General features: G+C 39.9%; 1 protein-coding gene across 2 annotated transcripts in view; it reads left to right on the top strand.

Moving 5' to 3' along the window:
• PDE10A (phosphodiesterase 10A) overlaps positions 1 to 18,330 on the top strand; it is a 300,047-nt gene that overhangs the window by 250,500 nt on the left and 31,217 nt on the right. For both annotated transcript variants that reach the window (XM_033867960.2, XM_073789817.1), the window contains 2 exons: positions 737 to 892; positions 10,776 to 10,948. In XM_033867960.2, coding sequence (XP_033723851.1) covers positions 737 to 892; positions 10,776 to 10,948 — 329 coding nt within the window. The remainder of the gene's footprint in view (positions 1 to 736; positions 893 to 10,775; positions 10,949 to 18,330) is intronic.

The raw sequence follows: 18,330 nt of genomic DNA, 5'->3' as shown, positions 1-18,330 counted from the left end.
ACAGATAATACAAGATCTTTACCCTCCCCTCCCCTGCCCTGCCCTCAGGTTCCTCTCTGTCCTCCTCTCCCCGCAGCCCCTGCAGTGGTCAGTCCTGGTCATGTGACTCTGGTCCTGTGACTGGCAGGCAGGCTCCCCTGCCAGGATGTGCGCTGGCTGAGAGCCCCGCCCCCGCCCCCGCCCCTGGGAGCCACCTGCGTCTCCCCTTCACCTGCACTTCTGCCTGTCTGACGCCCATCCTAACTGCTGTTCATCACAGCCACCCGCCTCTCACCTGTCCCCTTCAGCCTGCTCTTCCTTTTATCTTTTTGTATATAATTTGCCATTTTTCACATGCTGTATGATTTACTTGCTATATTCCTCATTTATGATAGCAGTAACATCGTTAGAATTTAATATTGAATAGATTTTTAAGTGAAGAACTGATACTGTCCTCTCCTTTTGCAGACTTGCTTTATCTGTGATTCTTTGGGACATTTGCTTTAATTTGATACCACCTACCCTTTTTACCAGAGTCGATCAGGAAAACTCAAGGATAATTTGATTGTTAAGTTCCTAAGCAGAAAGACAAAGAAACTGGTTAAAAAAGAAGTTAGATTATCTGTTATTTCAGGCATTCATGAGCATGTTGGCTGCATCAGTGACAGAAGTCAGTGTGATAAGAATACTAACCGTAACTTTCCTCATGTCCCATTTCTTTGTTTTGAACATCTGTGCACTGTGGTTTCTCCTTAAGCGCAAGGGACTGCTAATTGCGTGTCTGTGCCACGACCTGGACCACAGGGGCTTCAGTAACAGCTACCTGCAGAAATTCGACCACCCCCTCGCGGCACTATACTCCACGTCGACCATGGAACAGCATCACTTCTCCCAGACCGTTTCCATCCTTCAGGTGAGGCGCCCAGGGACACGTGCCTGACCGCTGCCCCGTGTGTGCGTCGTCTTGTCAGAGAGACCCGCGGTTTATACATAAAAGAGGGATATTCTTCTGGCTTTCTTTAGAAACAGCAGCTACATCTTATCATAAAACCTTTTTTAAAAGATTTATATATATTTTGCAATCGCATTTGATTTTTAAGTACGTTATACCCTAAGGCAAAGTTTGTTTCACGTAGTTAATTTAATCTACGTGGATCATCATGTTCTTGAACCAGAATGTGTTGAACAACGAATCTTGAGCGTTAGGCAAACAAGATTTTAAGTGCATGAAGTTCTTTTATTTTTTCTTTTGTGTGTTTTTAAATCGAGTTTTCTTGCTTTTAAGATGTCCTTAGTGACTGAGCTGGATGCTGACTGGTCTCCCTTCCCTGTGAGATACGTACGCTCCTTCTTCACTTCAAACCTTTTTCTCAAAGTCACCTTAACTACGTAACTATCGCCTCGTAATGCTTTGACTCCTCTCAGACAATTTTTAAAATGTGATCTCTGTTTGACTGAAGAATAGTGGACCCCGTTTCTTCCTCTCACTGTCAGCACCTCAAAATAGGAGGAGAAATCTTATTAGATCTTTTGATTACGTGTCTACGGGAAGGATTTGGAAGTTTCAAGGTTGTGACGCAAAGCCCCGGCAGGACCTCAGCAGCGCCTGGCTGTGGGCGACTTGCGAAGCGGAAGGGTGTCTGCCACTTGGTGCAGTTTTCCTTTCTTGTGTAGCCCAGCCCTCCCCTGACCACCCAGGGCTCTTTTCCTCTCCGTAGCTTCTCCTAGTGGTGCCTCATGGTCCCAACTGTCCCAGTGATTGATTGGTAGTACTGCACACTCAGATCTTTTCAAAACCCAGCAACATGTACGTGGTCAGGCCCCTTTTCCTCAGGGCTGAGAAGGTAAATGGTGAGCTCACTGAAGTGCAGGTGCTCTTCTGATGACCTGTGGGGTAGACTGAAAGGTCTGTCAGATACAGAGTCATATCCGGCAGGTGGCTGAATGTCCCCCTTGCTCCCGGGCTGGTTCTATCCCTGAAAGCGATAGGTAGTCACCATTCCCGATGTTCCCTTGGCACCAATACTTTATTTTTTAAATGATGTAGGTTATGTATGTTTGGCTGATAGATAGATACATACATACCTACCTAGAAATTTAGGCAGGATAAAAGATGTGTGTGGATATATGTATATGTGTTTGTATGTGTGTATGATATAGATGCATGTCCCTATATATGTGTGTGTATAATAGGTGTATATACACACACATGTATATTAACACACACATGCATTAGGACATGCTTTCTGTAAATAGACATTTATAAAACTTTATGACAGTTTGTATCTACTTTCCCCTTAGGCTATCTATTTGCCCAGGAAGAAGGGTATATGCCAGAAAGGACATCAGGACGCCTTCATTTAGAAATAATTAGGACTCCTGGGCCCCACGTGCAACCTGTGTCCTAAATGAATTCATACATATGACTGTGACAGCATTTCTGGCAACTTAATCTGCAAATGAATTTTAATAGCCTTCTTGAAGTTCCCTCAGAAAACCTATTTTAAATATAAGAGAATTTACAGAGGCCAGGGTTGCAAGGTACATTGCTGCTGGATGGAATAAGATATAAACTGTGTGATACAGCAGTGATACAAAGCAGAAGGGGTGGAGAGGGTCTGACCCAGCCAAGGAAGACTTCTGGCAGGAAGATTTACTCCGTTTGCCGCCGTTGACAGTGGAGGTGGCACAGAGCAGTTTGTCGCATTTTCAGCAAACCCTCAGCCACGTGGGGGCTCTGTGTTACGTGACGCGGTGTTCCTAGAATGATCAGAGCATCATCACGGGGGACTCAAGCAGAGAATTAAGTTCAGGCACGCTGCTGGCATCCACAGAGCTCTCGGAGGGTAGTTAGATTCCGAGTATTAGAGAAGGCATTTCAGTCACTGGTGGGGGGAACATAAGGGCACCTTTGTTCTTGTGTCTTTAGAGAGGTGAGGTTCTCAGCAGACGAATGGGATGGGAAGCCGGCTAGAAGAACCGTCATGGCCACAGGTTCAGCCCACCAGTTAAAATCTGAATGTGTATCCTGGCTTGACCAACACTCCTGTGTGAGCTGGGACAGGGAGAAACATAGGGGGCGTAAACTCATGGCCCCATCTTCACGGGCAGGAGAATGGCGGAGCGCCCCTTCGTTTTCTGGAGAATCTGCCGACCGTACACGCTCACGATAGCTCCTCTGAGTTCTGCTTCTCAGATCCCTCTAACTGCCTCTTGAAATTCGTTTCAATAGCGAACATACTTATTCACCGCCTGGCAGCTGCCAGCACATGTTTCAGGCCCGGGGGGACAGGGATAGCAAAAGCACAGATGCCTGTTGTGTCCACAGCTCCGCCCTCAAGCGGACCTTCTTGCCGCTCCACCTGGCTGGCCTCCTGGGGTCCCAGCCATCCTAACAGGCTGCGGCTCTCACGCCTGTGTGTCAGCCTGGGGCACCGTAAGGTTCTGTTTCCAAACGCTTGAACTGTGTTTGGCGTTCAGTGTGGCCACAATCGTGCTGAGTTACTTTACAGCTCCCGTGAAGGTGCCTCACTCACCCCACGGGCCAGTGACCCTGTTAGAGTCCTTCCCCCTCACCCTGCCCCCAGCTCCAGTCACCAAGCCCTGCCAGTTTGAAGTTTTGTCAGGACACCTCCAGACTTGACCAATTAAGGTGATATCCTTGGCCGAGAGTAAAATTTAATTTCAACATCCAGTCACTGAATTATCAGACAGAACAATATGTCATTACATCCCACGGAGCCCTCTGATAGGTCTGTCCGCCCAGTGGTCAGGGTAGTGAAGGGCTTCTCCTTCGGCGTCCTCATCTCCGCAGGCAGCCTTCAGCGCTCTGGCTGCACAGAGGATCGCAGTCCCGAACTATTCATCCTTTGGCAACGTGGCCAAAGAGGAGATAAAAAAATTCACCACAATGGTTAGAGATGGTTCCCCACGAGGCCTCCTCAAAGCTGTGTGTGTGTCTACAGACCACAGTCTCGTTAACCCGAATGCTGACTTTCAGTGTTGTTGCCACAATTACTTATGGGATAATCTGGGCGACTGGGGAAGCGTGGGGAAGAGGCCCCCTGTGTGACCACAGCAACCTCAGCAAACAGAAAGGGGAAGTAGATTTAAAAGCTAACCTCAGTCCGTCACACACTAGCACAGAACCATTCACGGTACAGCACGGCAGGAGGGGTGTATGTTCGTTCACACTTGCCTTCACTTCCGTCACGGGGAGAAAGATGCAGTGGGCAGTTCCCACCCTCCCCCCCGCCCCTGCCCCGAGTGGGCAGTGGGAGGAGATGAAGTCAGGAATGAAGTAAGGAGAAGTGTGAAAGCATCTAGAGGAAAGATAGGTTCAGATTCTTAACTTTTGCTGAGCTGCCCCTTGTCTCAACATTGGGTCTCAGGACTGTTTTCCTGGTGACTGGGGCCAGGGGCTGTGTACAGGCCGTGAGGGGCATTCATGGGAGACAGAGTTCCCATTTGGCACCTGTAGTGGATGCTGAACTGGCCCCTCTGAGCGTACAGTCTCCTACATGTCCATCAAGGACCTTTCCCGAGTGACATCCCAAATTCCGCCTTCATTAGACGTTGTCTGTTTGACTGACTTTTCCCCCAGTTTTTTTTTTTTTTTTTTTTTATTTTGCGATACGCGGGCCTCTCCCGTTGCGGAGCACAGGCTCCGGACATGCAGGCTCATAGGCCATGGCTCACGGGCCCAGCCGCTCCGCGGCATGTGGGATCCTCCCAGACCAGGGCACGAACCCGTGTCCCCTGCATCGGCAGGCGGACTCTCAACCACTGTGCCACCAGGGAAGCCCCCTTTTCCCGCATATTGATCACCATTTCCCCAAACTTGTGGTTCTCAAATTTATCTTCCAAATATATGTCTGAACATGTTATTCTCCTTTTTTTTTTTTTTTTTTTTTTTTGCGGTACGCAGGCCTCTCACTGTTGTGGCATCTCCCGTTGCGGAGCACAGGCTCCGGACGCGCAGGCTCAGCGGCCATGGCTCACGGGCGCAGCCGCTCCGCGGCACGTGGGATCCTCCCGGACCGGGGCACGAACCCGCGTCCCCTGCATCGGCAGGCGGACTCTCAACCACTGCGCCACCAGGGAAGCCCTATTCTCCTTTTTAAAAGCCACCAGTGGGTCCCATGGCCTCAAGAATAAATTTTGTTTCTTAGTTGATATACAAGTCTTTTATGAATGGCCTCTGCCTGTTCCAGGACTATTGTATGTGTATTTTTGCAGTTCTAGACCATTTCTTAACTCTGCATTGTCTAGAGTTTTCTATTTTGGTGGCCAGCTTCTCCTTATCTTTAAGACTCAGCTCAGGCAGTACCTCCTCCGGTGAAAGTATTTTATGACGTCTCCGCATAACTGGGGCACAGCTGTGTGCCTTTTCCACATGGCCCCTGAGTCCCTTAAACATACACGTATTCTAGAGTTCTCACATGGTATAAAAATTTCCTGTTTGTGAGTTTAGCCTTCCTCTCCTCTGTAAGCCCGGTGAGGACAGTCGCTGCCCCTCGTTCATCTCCATCCCGCAGGCCTGCTGCCGGGTCTGTTGACGTGGGTGGTGGTGGTCACGTGAAGATAAGAATGTGGACCTAAGAGTCAGAGAAGGCAAAACAATGTGTGCAACGTTTGGCGACTGGTAACTGCCAGGTTCTATTTAGGGGAAACTGAGTAGATATGTCTCCTTAGGACAAAGCGTGTAGGTGCCTCAGTGGTGGAGGGTAAGTGGAATGACTTCAGGTAAGGAGACTGTTCTATGTGGACAGTGACAAGAGAGTGGGTAAGCTTTGTGTTCTGACCTAAAACTTACCCATCCATGCATTTTTATTTAGCAACGGTGATAGAACCATTAGCGTTAGAATATTAAATCCATTTTAATGTTCATTGAACATTCCTTTATTTAATATTCGTAATTAATGTTCATTTTAATAGTCAAATTATATTTCATAATAAGATATTAATGATTATTTTGAATATTGAAGCTACCCTTTTTCTGTCTTTTGCCTTCTGTGAATACCCTACGTTAGGTACGCAGAAGTCAAAATTTTAGAAAACAGACCAATTAGGAATGGTTATTCTCATTATTAAGAAAAATTTCTCATCATCCCATTAATCTTAAATCATCTAGTGCTTTTGAAATATGTTTACATTTTTAAAAAGTTATCTTTACCCAACATTTTGGGATCCCATGACATTTTCGTTACGTTTTATAGCAGTAGCATTTCCGTGACACAGCCAAGTCCATCTGCAGTGGGTAGAATTTACTGTTGTCTGTTGCAATTATAGCAAAATAGTTGTACTTACACTCAACACTGTCCTTACTTCTAGACTAAAATGGATTAGTTTATTACAGAGGTTAGCCTAAATCTGTCCTTTTCTACAGATGTGTTCTAAATAGATAGAAGTGTTCTCTGGCGGTCCAGTTCAGTTCTGGGCGTATCGGTTTGTTTGCTTGTTTCTCCTTCTCTCTCTCCCTGTTTCAACTCTGACTGCAGAAGTTCTACTGGTAGGTTTTATCATCATCACCACCATCATCATGGTAATCATTTCATCATTTATTAGGTACTTCTTATATACCAGAAACTTAAGAATTTTACACGGATCAGTACATTTGATTTTTATGGTATCCTATGAGACAAGTATTATTATTCATTTCCATTTTACAAATAAGAGTAATGTGCATCAGAGAGGTTCAGTAACTGGCTCATTGTCACACAGCTAGTAGGGGGCAGAGGATATTAAAACTCAGAGTTGTTTGACTCCAAAACTTGTGTTCTTAATTACAGTACTCTCATGTTTCCTAGTATATGGTTTGATGCAGTGGACAATTAAATGTCAAAATAAGTATTATGTATCTTTTAAAGGCATCACTGTTGTGAATGCTTGAAGCAATTAGTTGTGTCATTGACTTTGTTCATCCTGAAGCCCCAGAATGATTCAGCCTCCGCCTGTTGCTCCTGTGACAGTGATTCACAGCCCAGTAGGGGCAGGGCTGCTGGGGAGAGAGGCCTGGACTGGCTGGCATGCAGATACTGAAATCTGAGCTCCAAAGCCCTTCCGGGAGAATCTCTGTTGTAGAGCTCAGCACAGTAGGGCTTCGGGGAGAATTACATATGATTCATGGTAATATTTTAAAAGCGTGCTGAGGACAGATTGACCATCCGCCCTTCTGCCTCTGTTCTGACCCACCTCCATGCGCGCTGTCGCCAGAGGGACTGCTCCAAAGGCCACCTCCGTAATCCTCAGTGGCTCCTTATTACTTTCCATATCGTATTTCAGTTCTGCATCCAGGCCTTTTTTTTTTTTTTTTTTTTTTTTTTTTTTGCGGTACGCGGGCCTCTCACTGTTGTGGCCTCTCGCATTGCGGAGCACAGGCTCCGGACGCGCAGGCTCAGCGGCCGCGGTTCAAGGGCCCAGCTGCTCCGCGGCATGTGGGATCCTCCTGGACCGGGGCACGAACCCGTGTCCCCTGCATCGGCAGGCAGACTCTCAACCACTGCACCACCAGGGAAGCCCTGCATCCCGGCCTTTTAAAAAAACTTCTACTTTAGTTCTTACCATTTCTGTATGAAATTTGCCTCAGCTGCACGGAAGTGTCTGTGCTTCCAGCGAACGCTCAGGGTCTCATGCCTCCTCTGTTCCTCCACCGGTCCTTCAGAATTCATGTCGCCACCGAGAAGAGCGTCCCATGTGCTCCCATGGTCTTCACTTACCTCATTCGTGGGGACCATGCTACTCTATTTTTTGTGTACCACTGAACAGCGAACGCCTTAAAAAAAAATGAACTTACGTTGTTTAGGACCTTGGATATAGTAGCTACTAATATCCTTACCCAAAGTGAGACGCTACAGACTGAATATCTGCTCAATGAGACACACATTCCTCATTTTGTGGTGGGAAAGATACAGCTGTGGCAAGAAAGCAGTGCTCTAACAGTGAATCAGAACGCTGAGAATCCTTAGACCCATCATGTTTGAGAGTTAGGAGGGACCTTAAGGACCATCCGCCTTAAAGACCTTAAAGTGTGTCCCCGATAAGTCTCTCAGCATCAGGACCGTTTCAGCATTGTTTCTATTCTCTCGTACATATCTCACAAATCTCAGCTACTTAAGCAGCTGAGCCTTTACAAACAGAGCCCACTCGTAAGCTTTCACAGACGTAAGAATGATATGCTCCTTACCTATTTTGGGACTTTAGAAACATTGCTGGGTATAAAATGCTTGTTATTTTATGCTTGATTGATACAACAAGGGATCAAGTGCCTTGAATTAATAAAAACTTTAAACAGCGTAACCTGGAATATTAGTTATAATAAACTTATCAGTTGGTATATAAAAGCATCTTATTATTTTGTGAGGTTTTATTAGGTTGTTAACTAATGTGAAATTGGAGCTTTCAAAGCATTTTCAGCGTTTATCTGCTGTGCTTGGTTGCTGTTATCTCCCTTATTGTCTTTTGTTTTGGTAGGAGCAAAGTGTTGATAAATATATACTATATTCTCTTGAAAGGAAGGGGCCATTTATTGTTTTTTTTATCACTTACTCCCTTTACTCTTGTAAAATGTTGAAGGAAGTAGTCCAGCTGTTCATTATAAAGGTTCACTGCTGAACTTTTCCACCTAGTTTCCCTTTAATATCAAAAAGTAAAGTAAAAAAAGAAATAATGAATCTGAAATAGCCAGCAGAATATACAGATCCTTTAAAATGGGTCTTACTTTGTCTTAGGTTGTGGACACTTTTGAGAATCTGATGAAAACACGTGTTTATGGATGCCACACTCAACGTACTATGTACAGTTGTAGTGAGTTCATTGCTCTGTGGTCCCCAAGAGAATTTATAGAACCCAGGCTAAGAAGTCCCTATTTTAGAGAGGTTAAAACGTAAAATCCAACAGTATGTGAGAATATTTTATGTGCTATAATTTAATAGTTTGTTGGTGATAGAGAGAGTAAATCATATAAATATAGATCACACGTGATTCCTCTTCAGACGACCTGCCAAGAGCAGATGTGTGCATGCGTACCAGCCAAACACATCCAATGTGGAACATGTGTATGAGGGGGGGAGCCCAGGTCACAGAGCATTAAGTGCTGAAGCAGAGGCCAGCCGCTTTACTTGAGTTATGATCAAAGCAAAGCAGCTTTCTTAGCACAAGTCAGAGTCAAGATTTCTTTCTTGTAACTTTGTACAATACAAGTTTAGAGTTGCGGTTGAAAGGGGCTTGGAAGTTAATTACCTTCCCAGTGACTAAATCCCCGCCCCTTGTCTCCCATCAGTTACTAACCAGCCTGTGTTTTGAATGTTTCCACAAACAGCATCCCATGCATAGTTCACCTGGTAACTCTGAACATTTAGATGGTTCTTCCTTGTGTTGAGCTGAAGTCCTGTCCTTATCATGTCCACCTCTTTGGCCCTATTGTATTTATGAAGGCTGCTTCAAGTGAGATCACATTACTAAAAATTACTGAAATAACCAGTTTATATAAGTACTGCAGTTTTTCTTTAGTCAAATAAAAATGTTGTTAATGCTTCAGCAAATACTTCGTTTCAATTAGATATCAAAGATGCATTTAAATGTTATAATTTGAAAGTGCAATCGTGTGTTTGAAAGTGCTTTATAACCTTAGAGCATTCTACAAACATGTCCTTACTATTATCGTTGTCTGAAAAAGAACCAACTAGAACTAACTCCATTTATCATAGGATAATTTAAATATAAATATAATACCTTTAAAGTAAATAATACAGGAAGATTCTGATAACTGAAAATAAATGTGGCACATACAACCTTATTTCAGAGTAATAGGAAGCAGACGATATCTTAGTGAGATGTCTGATTTTGTAAAGAAATATACTTTAATAATTTCAAGTTTGTCATGTAATTTATCAGTCAATATATGTAGCTTAAGACAAGCGGGAACAATTAACAATCAGTTTATAGTACAACTGTGTTGACTAATGAATCATTAAAAAATAATTGATGAACCCACAAATTGAATATCTACCTTTTTTCGTTTGAACAAAAATGACCCGTTTTAACCTCAACTACAAATAAAACTTAAAATCCCGAGGAAGAAATTATTGTAAAAAGTTTTTAAAAGATTCATATACAGAAGAATAATTATGAGAAAACAGAATTCAAATGACCAGTGTTTGGTCTTGTTTAGGGTGATGACCTGCTGGGTCCATCTCCCATGAGGACAGAAGACAGGATGGCCTTACAGTTTTTGCACCTCAGGGATTTGTGCTTTATGTAAAATCATTCTTGCCTGTAGGGAGAGTTTTTAATATGCCTAAATTTTATGTTCAGGTCCTGGGACATTTTCTTCTATGATACAGAGAAAATAGTTTATTAATCATGAGGCTTGCGGAAGTGGACAAATATATAGATGACTTTTTAAGCCCATTAATTTCCAGTATAATGTGAAACTTACTGAAGTTCTTAATTAGTTTAAAAGGAAAAGTCTTTTACTTAAATATTTTGCATATTCCAGTCCTTTAATTCCTTACTAGAAATATCCCAAAACTAGGTGTATATTTAAATCACTGGGATTTTATGGTGGGAAATGTTACGTAGTTTAAATAGTTCATTGAAGTGGTAGCTTCATTGTTGTATCGTGAAGAGAAACCAAAACATTAATTTCATTAGTCATTTCAAACTATCCTTTTGTTCCCCCAAAACCTGTCCCGACCAAATGCCATTGACTGACTGTTGTTTCAAGTAACTGAAAATGTCATTAGATTGGAGCTTGTGCTTGTTATTGGTGGTGTTTATTTGTATTTTTTCCCTAGTTGGAGGGGCACAATATCTTCTCCACCCTGAGCTCCAGCGAATATGAACAGGTGCTTGAGATCATCCGCAAAGCCATCATTGCCACAGACCTTGCGTTATACTTTGGAAACAGGAAACAGTTGGAAGAGATGTACCAGACCGGATCGCTAAACCTTAATAATCAATCACATAGGTAAAAATAATTTTTGAAAGTTTATTAGCCCAGGAAGTGTCATTTGGAATAAATTTATATTTAAAAACAAAAATGTAATTTGGCATAAATTTATATTTGAAAAAAGAAATGTAAAAAGAATTTATGTGGTTTTTTTTGTTTGTTTTATGTGCACTTTATATTTACTTTGGATATTTCGTTTTGACAAGATTGCTGACAATGTATTGTGAAGGTCGCTAAAACATGAATTAGAATTGAAACTGGTCACATAGGAATGGGTACTTTTAAAGGGAAGTCATTTTCCAAGAGGCCTCTCCTTGAATTTATCACAGTCCAGCGTTTGGTCATTGACCTCACAGACTCAAAAGCAAATGAAAATGGATTCATCAGAATCCAGATCTTATTAACCAAGCCAATGCGATTGATCTATAAAACCTGAATTCCATTTTATTGATCTGCAAGCATACATTCTAGTTATAAGCATCAGAATATTGGCATTCAGCGTGGTCACAATCCTTCAGGAAGCCAAGTGGCAATCCAAGGTTGGTTTGAACATGAGGTCAGAACAGAGAGAATGAGATTCCTTAAATGTTCTAATGCATCAGGCTAAGGTAGTTTGATTCCTTTTTTTCTGAGAAGGCGTGACTTGCCCACTGGTTTCAGAAATGTATCACGTGTTTTCATCGTGCACCTGTCCACCCATCTGTCCATTAGAGCTCAGTCCACTGGCTAAAACCCCTCTTGGCCTTGCCGGTGTGTAGGTGGTTACCACCAGCTTTTCTTTGTAGGACTTTCCTTTGGCTGTTTCCATGTCTGACTAGGTCCATCTTAAGTGATGCCGTCTTTATCTTTAGATTTGGGAACGCTTGTTTATTGGTTCATCCTAGTCTTGGTGAAGTTGAATCTATTCTTTTTTGCTCAGATGCTTTGTGTATCTCCTCTATGATCCATTAAGGTACTGATCATAACATTTCTTTCTAGAGAAATCTGCTTTCAGTTCTTAGAAGCAGTTCACTCAGGTACCCCAAACACAACACATTAGGTCTACAAATGACTAGAGACAGATACATAATAAATAAAGTTGACCTCTTCAAGAATATGATCATCAGAGTTTTTATGGGGAACCTTCTTTGAGGAAAAAAATATACATCTTAATTTTACAGAGGGCAGTCTGGACACATTGCCAGCACCCTCCCAGGGTTGGCAGAAGGGTCAGTGTCATGCAGGACAACACACCCTCTTCTGCCTGCAGCCCAAGGGATGCGTGTGATTTAAAGTCTTCATGTCTGTAGAAACGGGAGTTTGTCCACGGTTCTCTTTCTATGGCAATGGTAAGACTGGAGAAATATGCGCTGGGTTAAGGTATCCTTTGGCTTGCTGAAAACTATGTGTATACATTGTTGTTAAGTTATAAATAAGAGTCATGTAAGTAGTAACAAGTTTCTTGCATATGATTTTAGCAAAATGATTACAATAATAATATTCTTATAAAATAGAAAATTTAAAAATCTAATTGCGAGTAATATTATACTTGGTGCTTAACGCACATGCACATGTTAGTGGTGTATACTGTATAGTTATGATGATTAAATCACTTTAAAGGTTGCATATTTGTTTTAAGAATTCAAAGAGTGCAGGTATATACAAGAAAAACAATAACAGAGTCGGCCGTGGGTGTTCGTTCCCGGAGCCCCTGCAGGTACCAGAATACGGGTATTACGTCCCTTGTATAAAATGGCCCTGGACGATGAATAGGGTCACACTTCCGTCGGCACAGAGCGGATGAGAGACCCGGGGGTCCGCTGGGTCCTGTTCTGCAGAACCAATAGAACCATGCATTCTCCTCTGTTTATTCTAAGCTGTTTATATGCACAAACATACATCTTTAAACAAAAACATGATTACAGGCCTTCCTCGGTATCCACAGAGAATGTGTTCCAGGACACCACCCGCATAACAAAATCAGGGGATGTTCAAGTCCCTAAATCCCTTCGTCGGCCCTCGGCCCTCGTGTCCGTAGGTTCCGCCTGTACAGATTCAAGCAACATAGTACAGGATCCGAGGTCAGTTGACTCTGCGGATGCAGGACCCACAGATGAGCAGGGCCGACGGTATACCAGATGCTTGCCTATTTTTAAGAGTTATGTGACATCACGTAGTATGGAGGACTAGCTAAAGCTCACCAAACCTTCCTCCTATTGATTAGATGTTTCTAGAATTTTGCACCATAAATAATTCTGCAATAAACTCTTATAAAGTCATCTACGGTCCTTTAAAAATATATATCACATTGCATACGGTGCTAGAAATGTAGATAAATGTTAAATTTTCTAAAAGGACGGTAGAAATTCACACTTCTCCTCACATAGGGTGAAAACTGTCTCTCTTTAAGTATGCCATTCTCTGACAACTCCCTGCATTAGAGATCTTTTCATGTTTGTTGACTTTGTTCCTACTTCTGTTTGTTCACAACTTTTGTGTAATTTTTGTTGAATTCTTTACTTTTTTTATAAATCAGTTTTCATTCTATATTTTTGTTAAGGATGTTAACATTTTCTCTGTTATATGTTACACACATTTTCTTAGGTGCTTTTCAAAAGTTTTATTTAGATTTTATTTTAAATACAAAGAAATTTAATTTCATGAAGCCAAATCTTTCATTTGTTTTTATCAAATCTGGTTTCCTGTCTTGCTTATGAAGACCTCCCCTATCCTCAAAGTAATATAAATTGTACTTAAAATTTTCTTTGCATATTAATGCTTCTGGAGTTATACTTTTTATGAACATAACTTTATTTCTTCCTGATGAGTTGAATCAATACCATTTAATTAACAATCTATTTTCTTCCACTGAATTGAATTGAAGTTTCATATAAACTCAAATACTTCTTTGGACTCCTTAAGCCATGTAACTGTTAATTATCTAATCCTCGACTGTGATCATACTGTTTTGATTATTGTAACTATGTTGAAATTTATCATACATACCTGGTAAAATAATCTTCATCTTTCATTTACTTTCCGAAAACTTCATGGAAATTGTTACTTAGTAAATGCATTTTTTACATTTTTATAAGGAAAATTTCAAACTTAAGAAAAGTAGAAATTATACTAAAATGTATACTCATACCCACATTCAAGAATTATTAACATTTTAACGTATTTTTTGCCTTTATTTTTTGACTGTGCCACTTCCTTGTAGATTATAGACATCATGACCCTTTATTTCCTTCATAGTGAAAACTTAAAAAAGAAAAAGAATATTTTATCGTGTTTGTTTTCAATTAAAAATATCCACATTGGGATTTTGATTGCAGTTCTATCGCATTTATTTCTTCACTTGTAAATGAGAGTATATTGGCTTCTCATCCAAAAGCATTGACATGACTTTTTAGTTTTGGATAACATTTTATATAGTTTATTTACACAGATCCTATCTTTTTTTAGTTAAATTATACTGGTCACGTTATAAATGTTATCACTTGTGAATGTGTTTTTTCCAGTTTTTAATGGAAATACAATTTCCAGTATAAAAAAGTTATGAATTTTTATATATTTCTCAATTTTGCTTCATGTTTTTAGAAACTTTGTTATTAGGTGCTTATACATTTGTGTATTTGTTATGTCTTCTCTATGATTTATCCTCTTGTCACTATGAAATTCTCTTTTTATTCTGTTAATACTTCTTGCCTTAAAGTTTTCTGTGTCTAATAGCCACAGCAGCTTTCTAATGCTTACTTACTGGCATGTCATATTCTTCTCCAATCCTTTACTGTTACCCTATCTGCATCCTTATATTTTAAATGTGTCTTGTAATCAGCAGTAGTTGAGACTTTCAGTGGCTGCTTCCTTTAGGACTGTCAGTTCGTTTGCCTTTAATGTAATTATATTTATGTTTGTCTCATTATCTTGTTTGTTTTCTCTTTAACCCTTTGTTCTTTGTCCTTCCTTTCCTGTCTTCACTGGAGTTAATGAAATGTTTCCTTTGTTGCTGTGTTCTATATCTTCTATTGGTTTTTATTGTTACGCTTGTATGTTTTCAAGTGGTTGCTCTTGAGTTTACATGAATCTGCATTTTTCAGTCCACCTTGAATTAATATTACTCCATTTCTGTACAATGTAACAACCTTAAAAAGACAGAATCCAGTTATGCCCAGTTTTGTCTTTTATGCTGTTGTTGTTAAATATTATACTGCTACATATGTTGTATACACCACCAAGGTTGCTAATACTTTAAATTAAATAGTTAATAGATTATTAAAGAATTTTTTACAAAGAAAAAGATAATCTGTCATATTTTCTCATATATATACCATTTCCAATGCTTTGCATTCATTTGTGTAGATCCAGATTTCCGTCTGGTAATTGTTTTACCTCAGTCCAGACAGCAGATTCTTTCAGCCTTAGTTTATCGCCTTTATTTTGGCTTCACTTTTCCAAGATATTTTTGCTGGATTTAGGATTTTGAGTTGACAGGCTTTCTTTCAGCATTTTTAAAATGTTATTCGGTTGTCTTCTGACCTCCATCTTTTTCTTTTTTCCCTGATGAGAAGTCAGCAGTCATGCTTATTGTTATTCTCCTGTATGTAGCGTGTCTTTTTATTTAAGATGTTCTCTATATCCTTGGTTTTTCAGCACTTTGTTTATAATGTGCCTCAGTTTCCTCCTTGTACTTGTCCTTCTTGAGTTCCTCTGAGGTTTCTGGGTCTCTGGGCTGCTGATTACAGGAAAACGTAGTAAAGTTTTAACCATTTTTCTTCAAATATTTTTTTCTGTCAACCCGTCATTTTTCTTCTGCAACTCTAATTGCACATGTGACAGATCACTTAATACTGTCTTACAGGTTATTAGGGCTCTGAACTGTTTTTTCAGTCATTTTTCCTCCCTGGGCCTCCCTGGGTAATTTGGTATGATTCGCCTTTAATTTCAATGATCCTTTCTAATGTTCTCTCCAATCTGTTGTCCATTCCATCCAGTGATTTATTTTATGTATTGTGTTTGTCAGTTCTGAGATTTATTTGGGGTTCATTTTTATAGCTTCTGTGTCTCTTTTAAAATTCCTGTCTCTTCACCCATTGTATCCAAGTATATATTTTCCTGAGATTCTTTAGTATATCTATCAGTTACTTAACAATGCTTGTCTTCATTTCCACTAACTGAGTCCTCTGTGGGTCTTTTTTTGTTGACTTTTTTTTTTTTCTGAGTCATGGAACACATTTTTCTTTTTCTTTAGATGTCTAGTAATTTTTTAATTTATATGCTACGTTGTAGATAATATGGATTCTCTGTTATCTTTCTGGATCCTGTTATCCTTCTCTGAAGATAATTGACTTTTATTCTAGTGGCCAGTTAAATTTCTCATGGATTATCCCAAATTTATGGATATGTGCCTTAAGCATTTTTTGTGTGGTTCTGTTTCTGTTTTGGCCTTGGTCCTTAGGTCCAGCCAAGGATTTGAGGGGAATATGAATGCATATTTGGGGACTGTCGCCTTTTTGGCTCTCTCCTGTCCAGGATTTTTCTCCTCAAATTCCATGTGCTCTGACAGCCCAGATGCTAACCTCTCCACCATACTGTGACTTTTTGGGGGCCTCTAAATGTCTCATACCCCAACTGAGCCATAATCTTAGCAGAAAAGCTAATAAATGTGGATTATGCCCAAAGGTTTTGAACTCCTTTCAGTTTCTGCCTGCTTTTACGTACTCAATTGCCTTCAATGAGTTGTTTTTAAATTTTGTTCAGAATTTATTCCGTCATTACTAGAACTCTAAAAATGTGTTTTCTAGCAATTTTATTATGTTTTCTGTGTCAGTTGAAAATATTAATCTCTTGGATTTTCTAGGCATACTTTCACATCATCTACAGTTAAATATCATTCGTTCCACTTTTCTGATATCGATACCTATTTTGCTTTCTCATCTGACTGTATAATTAGAACCTACAAAACAGTATTGGATTATGGTGAAAAAGCAAGTATATCTAATATGTGTTTGATTTTAATTGTAGTGATTTTAGATTTTAATTTTTTGTGTGATTTTTTTGGTAAATTATTTTCATCTGGTATGAGTTTTTTTCTTCATTTCTTGTTTATATTACTTTTTATTAGGAATTTTATCAAATTCATATTTCAGTGATAATATGATTTTCCTAATTTCTGTGTTATTGATTTCTTATTTTATTAATAGATTTTTAAATTTCCTAATTTTGTGCTACCACTGAGTTCCTTGTACTCTAGTTTCCCATGGAATTACTTTTTTAATATACTAAGGAAGTCAATTTTTGCTTTTTTTTTTTTTAGCAAGTTTATGTCAAATCCATTAATTGACATGTAGTTGTTTTTCTGTATGGTATCATAATTTGCTATTAAGATTATGATAGTTATGAAATTAAATTTCTCTCTGGTCTAGAAGGGTTTAAATAACTAAAGATATCCATTTGGGGAAGTTTAAATTATATTTATTTGTAAAACCATTACAGTCTGGCACATTTTTTTAATGGAAGATCTTTAACAAACTTTTTAATGTCTTTTGTGGTTTGAGGTAATTGTTTTGGTTTTTCCATTTTATTTCACCTCTTGGTCAACTTATTTTGCTAGAAAATCATTTTTCCTTTAGACTTTCAAATTCACATAAAATATTTACACAAATTATTCTCACTTAAAATTTATTTATCTTACTATATCTGTAGTTATCTAATTTTCAATATTTTTATTTCTCCCTTTGTTTCTTAATCAAATTTGTCCTTTCATTTTAATTATTCCTTTTTTACAAACTTTTTAAAAATTTATCATTTCTTTCTTGTGTGTTTGCTCTTTCATTAATTTTTTTTTTTTTTTCGGTACGCGGGCCTCTCACTGCTGCAGCCCCTCCCGCCACGGAGCACAGGCTCCGGACGCTCAGGCCCAGTGGTCACGGCCCACGGGCCCAGCCTCTCCGCAGCATGCGGGATCCTCCCAGACCGGAGCACGAACCCGCGTCCCCTGCATCGGCAGGCGGACTCCCAACCACTGCGCCACCAGGGAAGCCCTCTTTCATTCATTTTAACTTTTATTTTTATACCTTCTTTGTACCTTAGTTGTTCCTTTTCTTATTTCTCAAATTTCATAACAAAACATATATATGTATTATTATCTGACTACTAATTGAACTGTACCCTGCAAGTTTTTGATGAAGCATTCTTCTTTTTCTTAGTTTTTAGATAATTTTCATTTCTGTTTCCATTTCCTCATTGATGTAGAGGTTAATTTAAAGGAATTTCCTAATTTCCAAGTACTTCGGGTATTTGCTTACTTTTTGTTTTGTTTCTAAGGGTGCTACTTTGGATCCTTAGAAAGGATCCAAAAGAGAATATGACGTATGAATTCTCATATATATCTTCTAATTTTTTATAAGATAAACGAGTGA

The sequence above is a fragment of the Tursiops truncatus genome, chromosome 12 (assembly GCF_011762595.2).
Source record: "Tursiops truncatus isolate mTurTru1 chromosome 12, mTurTru1.mat.Y, whole genome shotgun sequence".
Classification (NCBI taxonomy): Eukaryota; Metazoa; Chordata; class Mammalia; order Artiodactyla; family Delphinidae; genus Tursiops; species Tursiops truncatus.
This window is presented reverse-complemented; position numbering and strand designations above follow the sequence as displayed.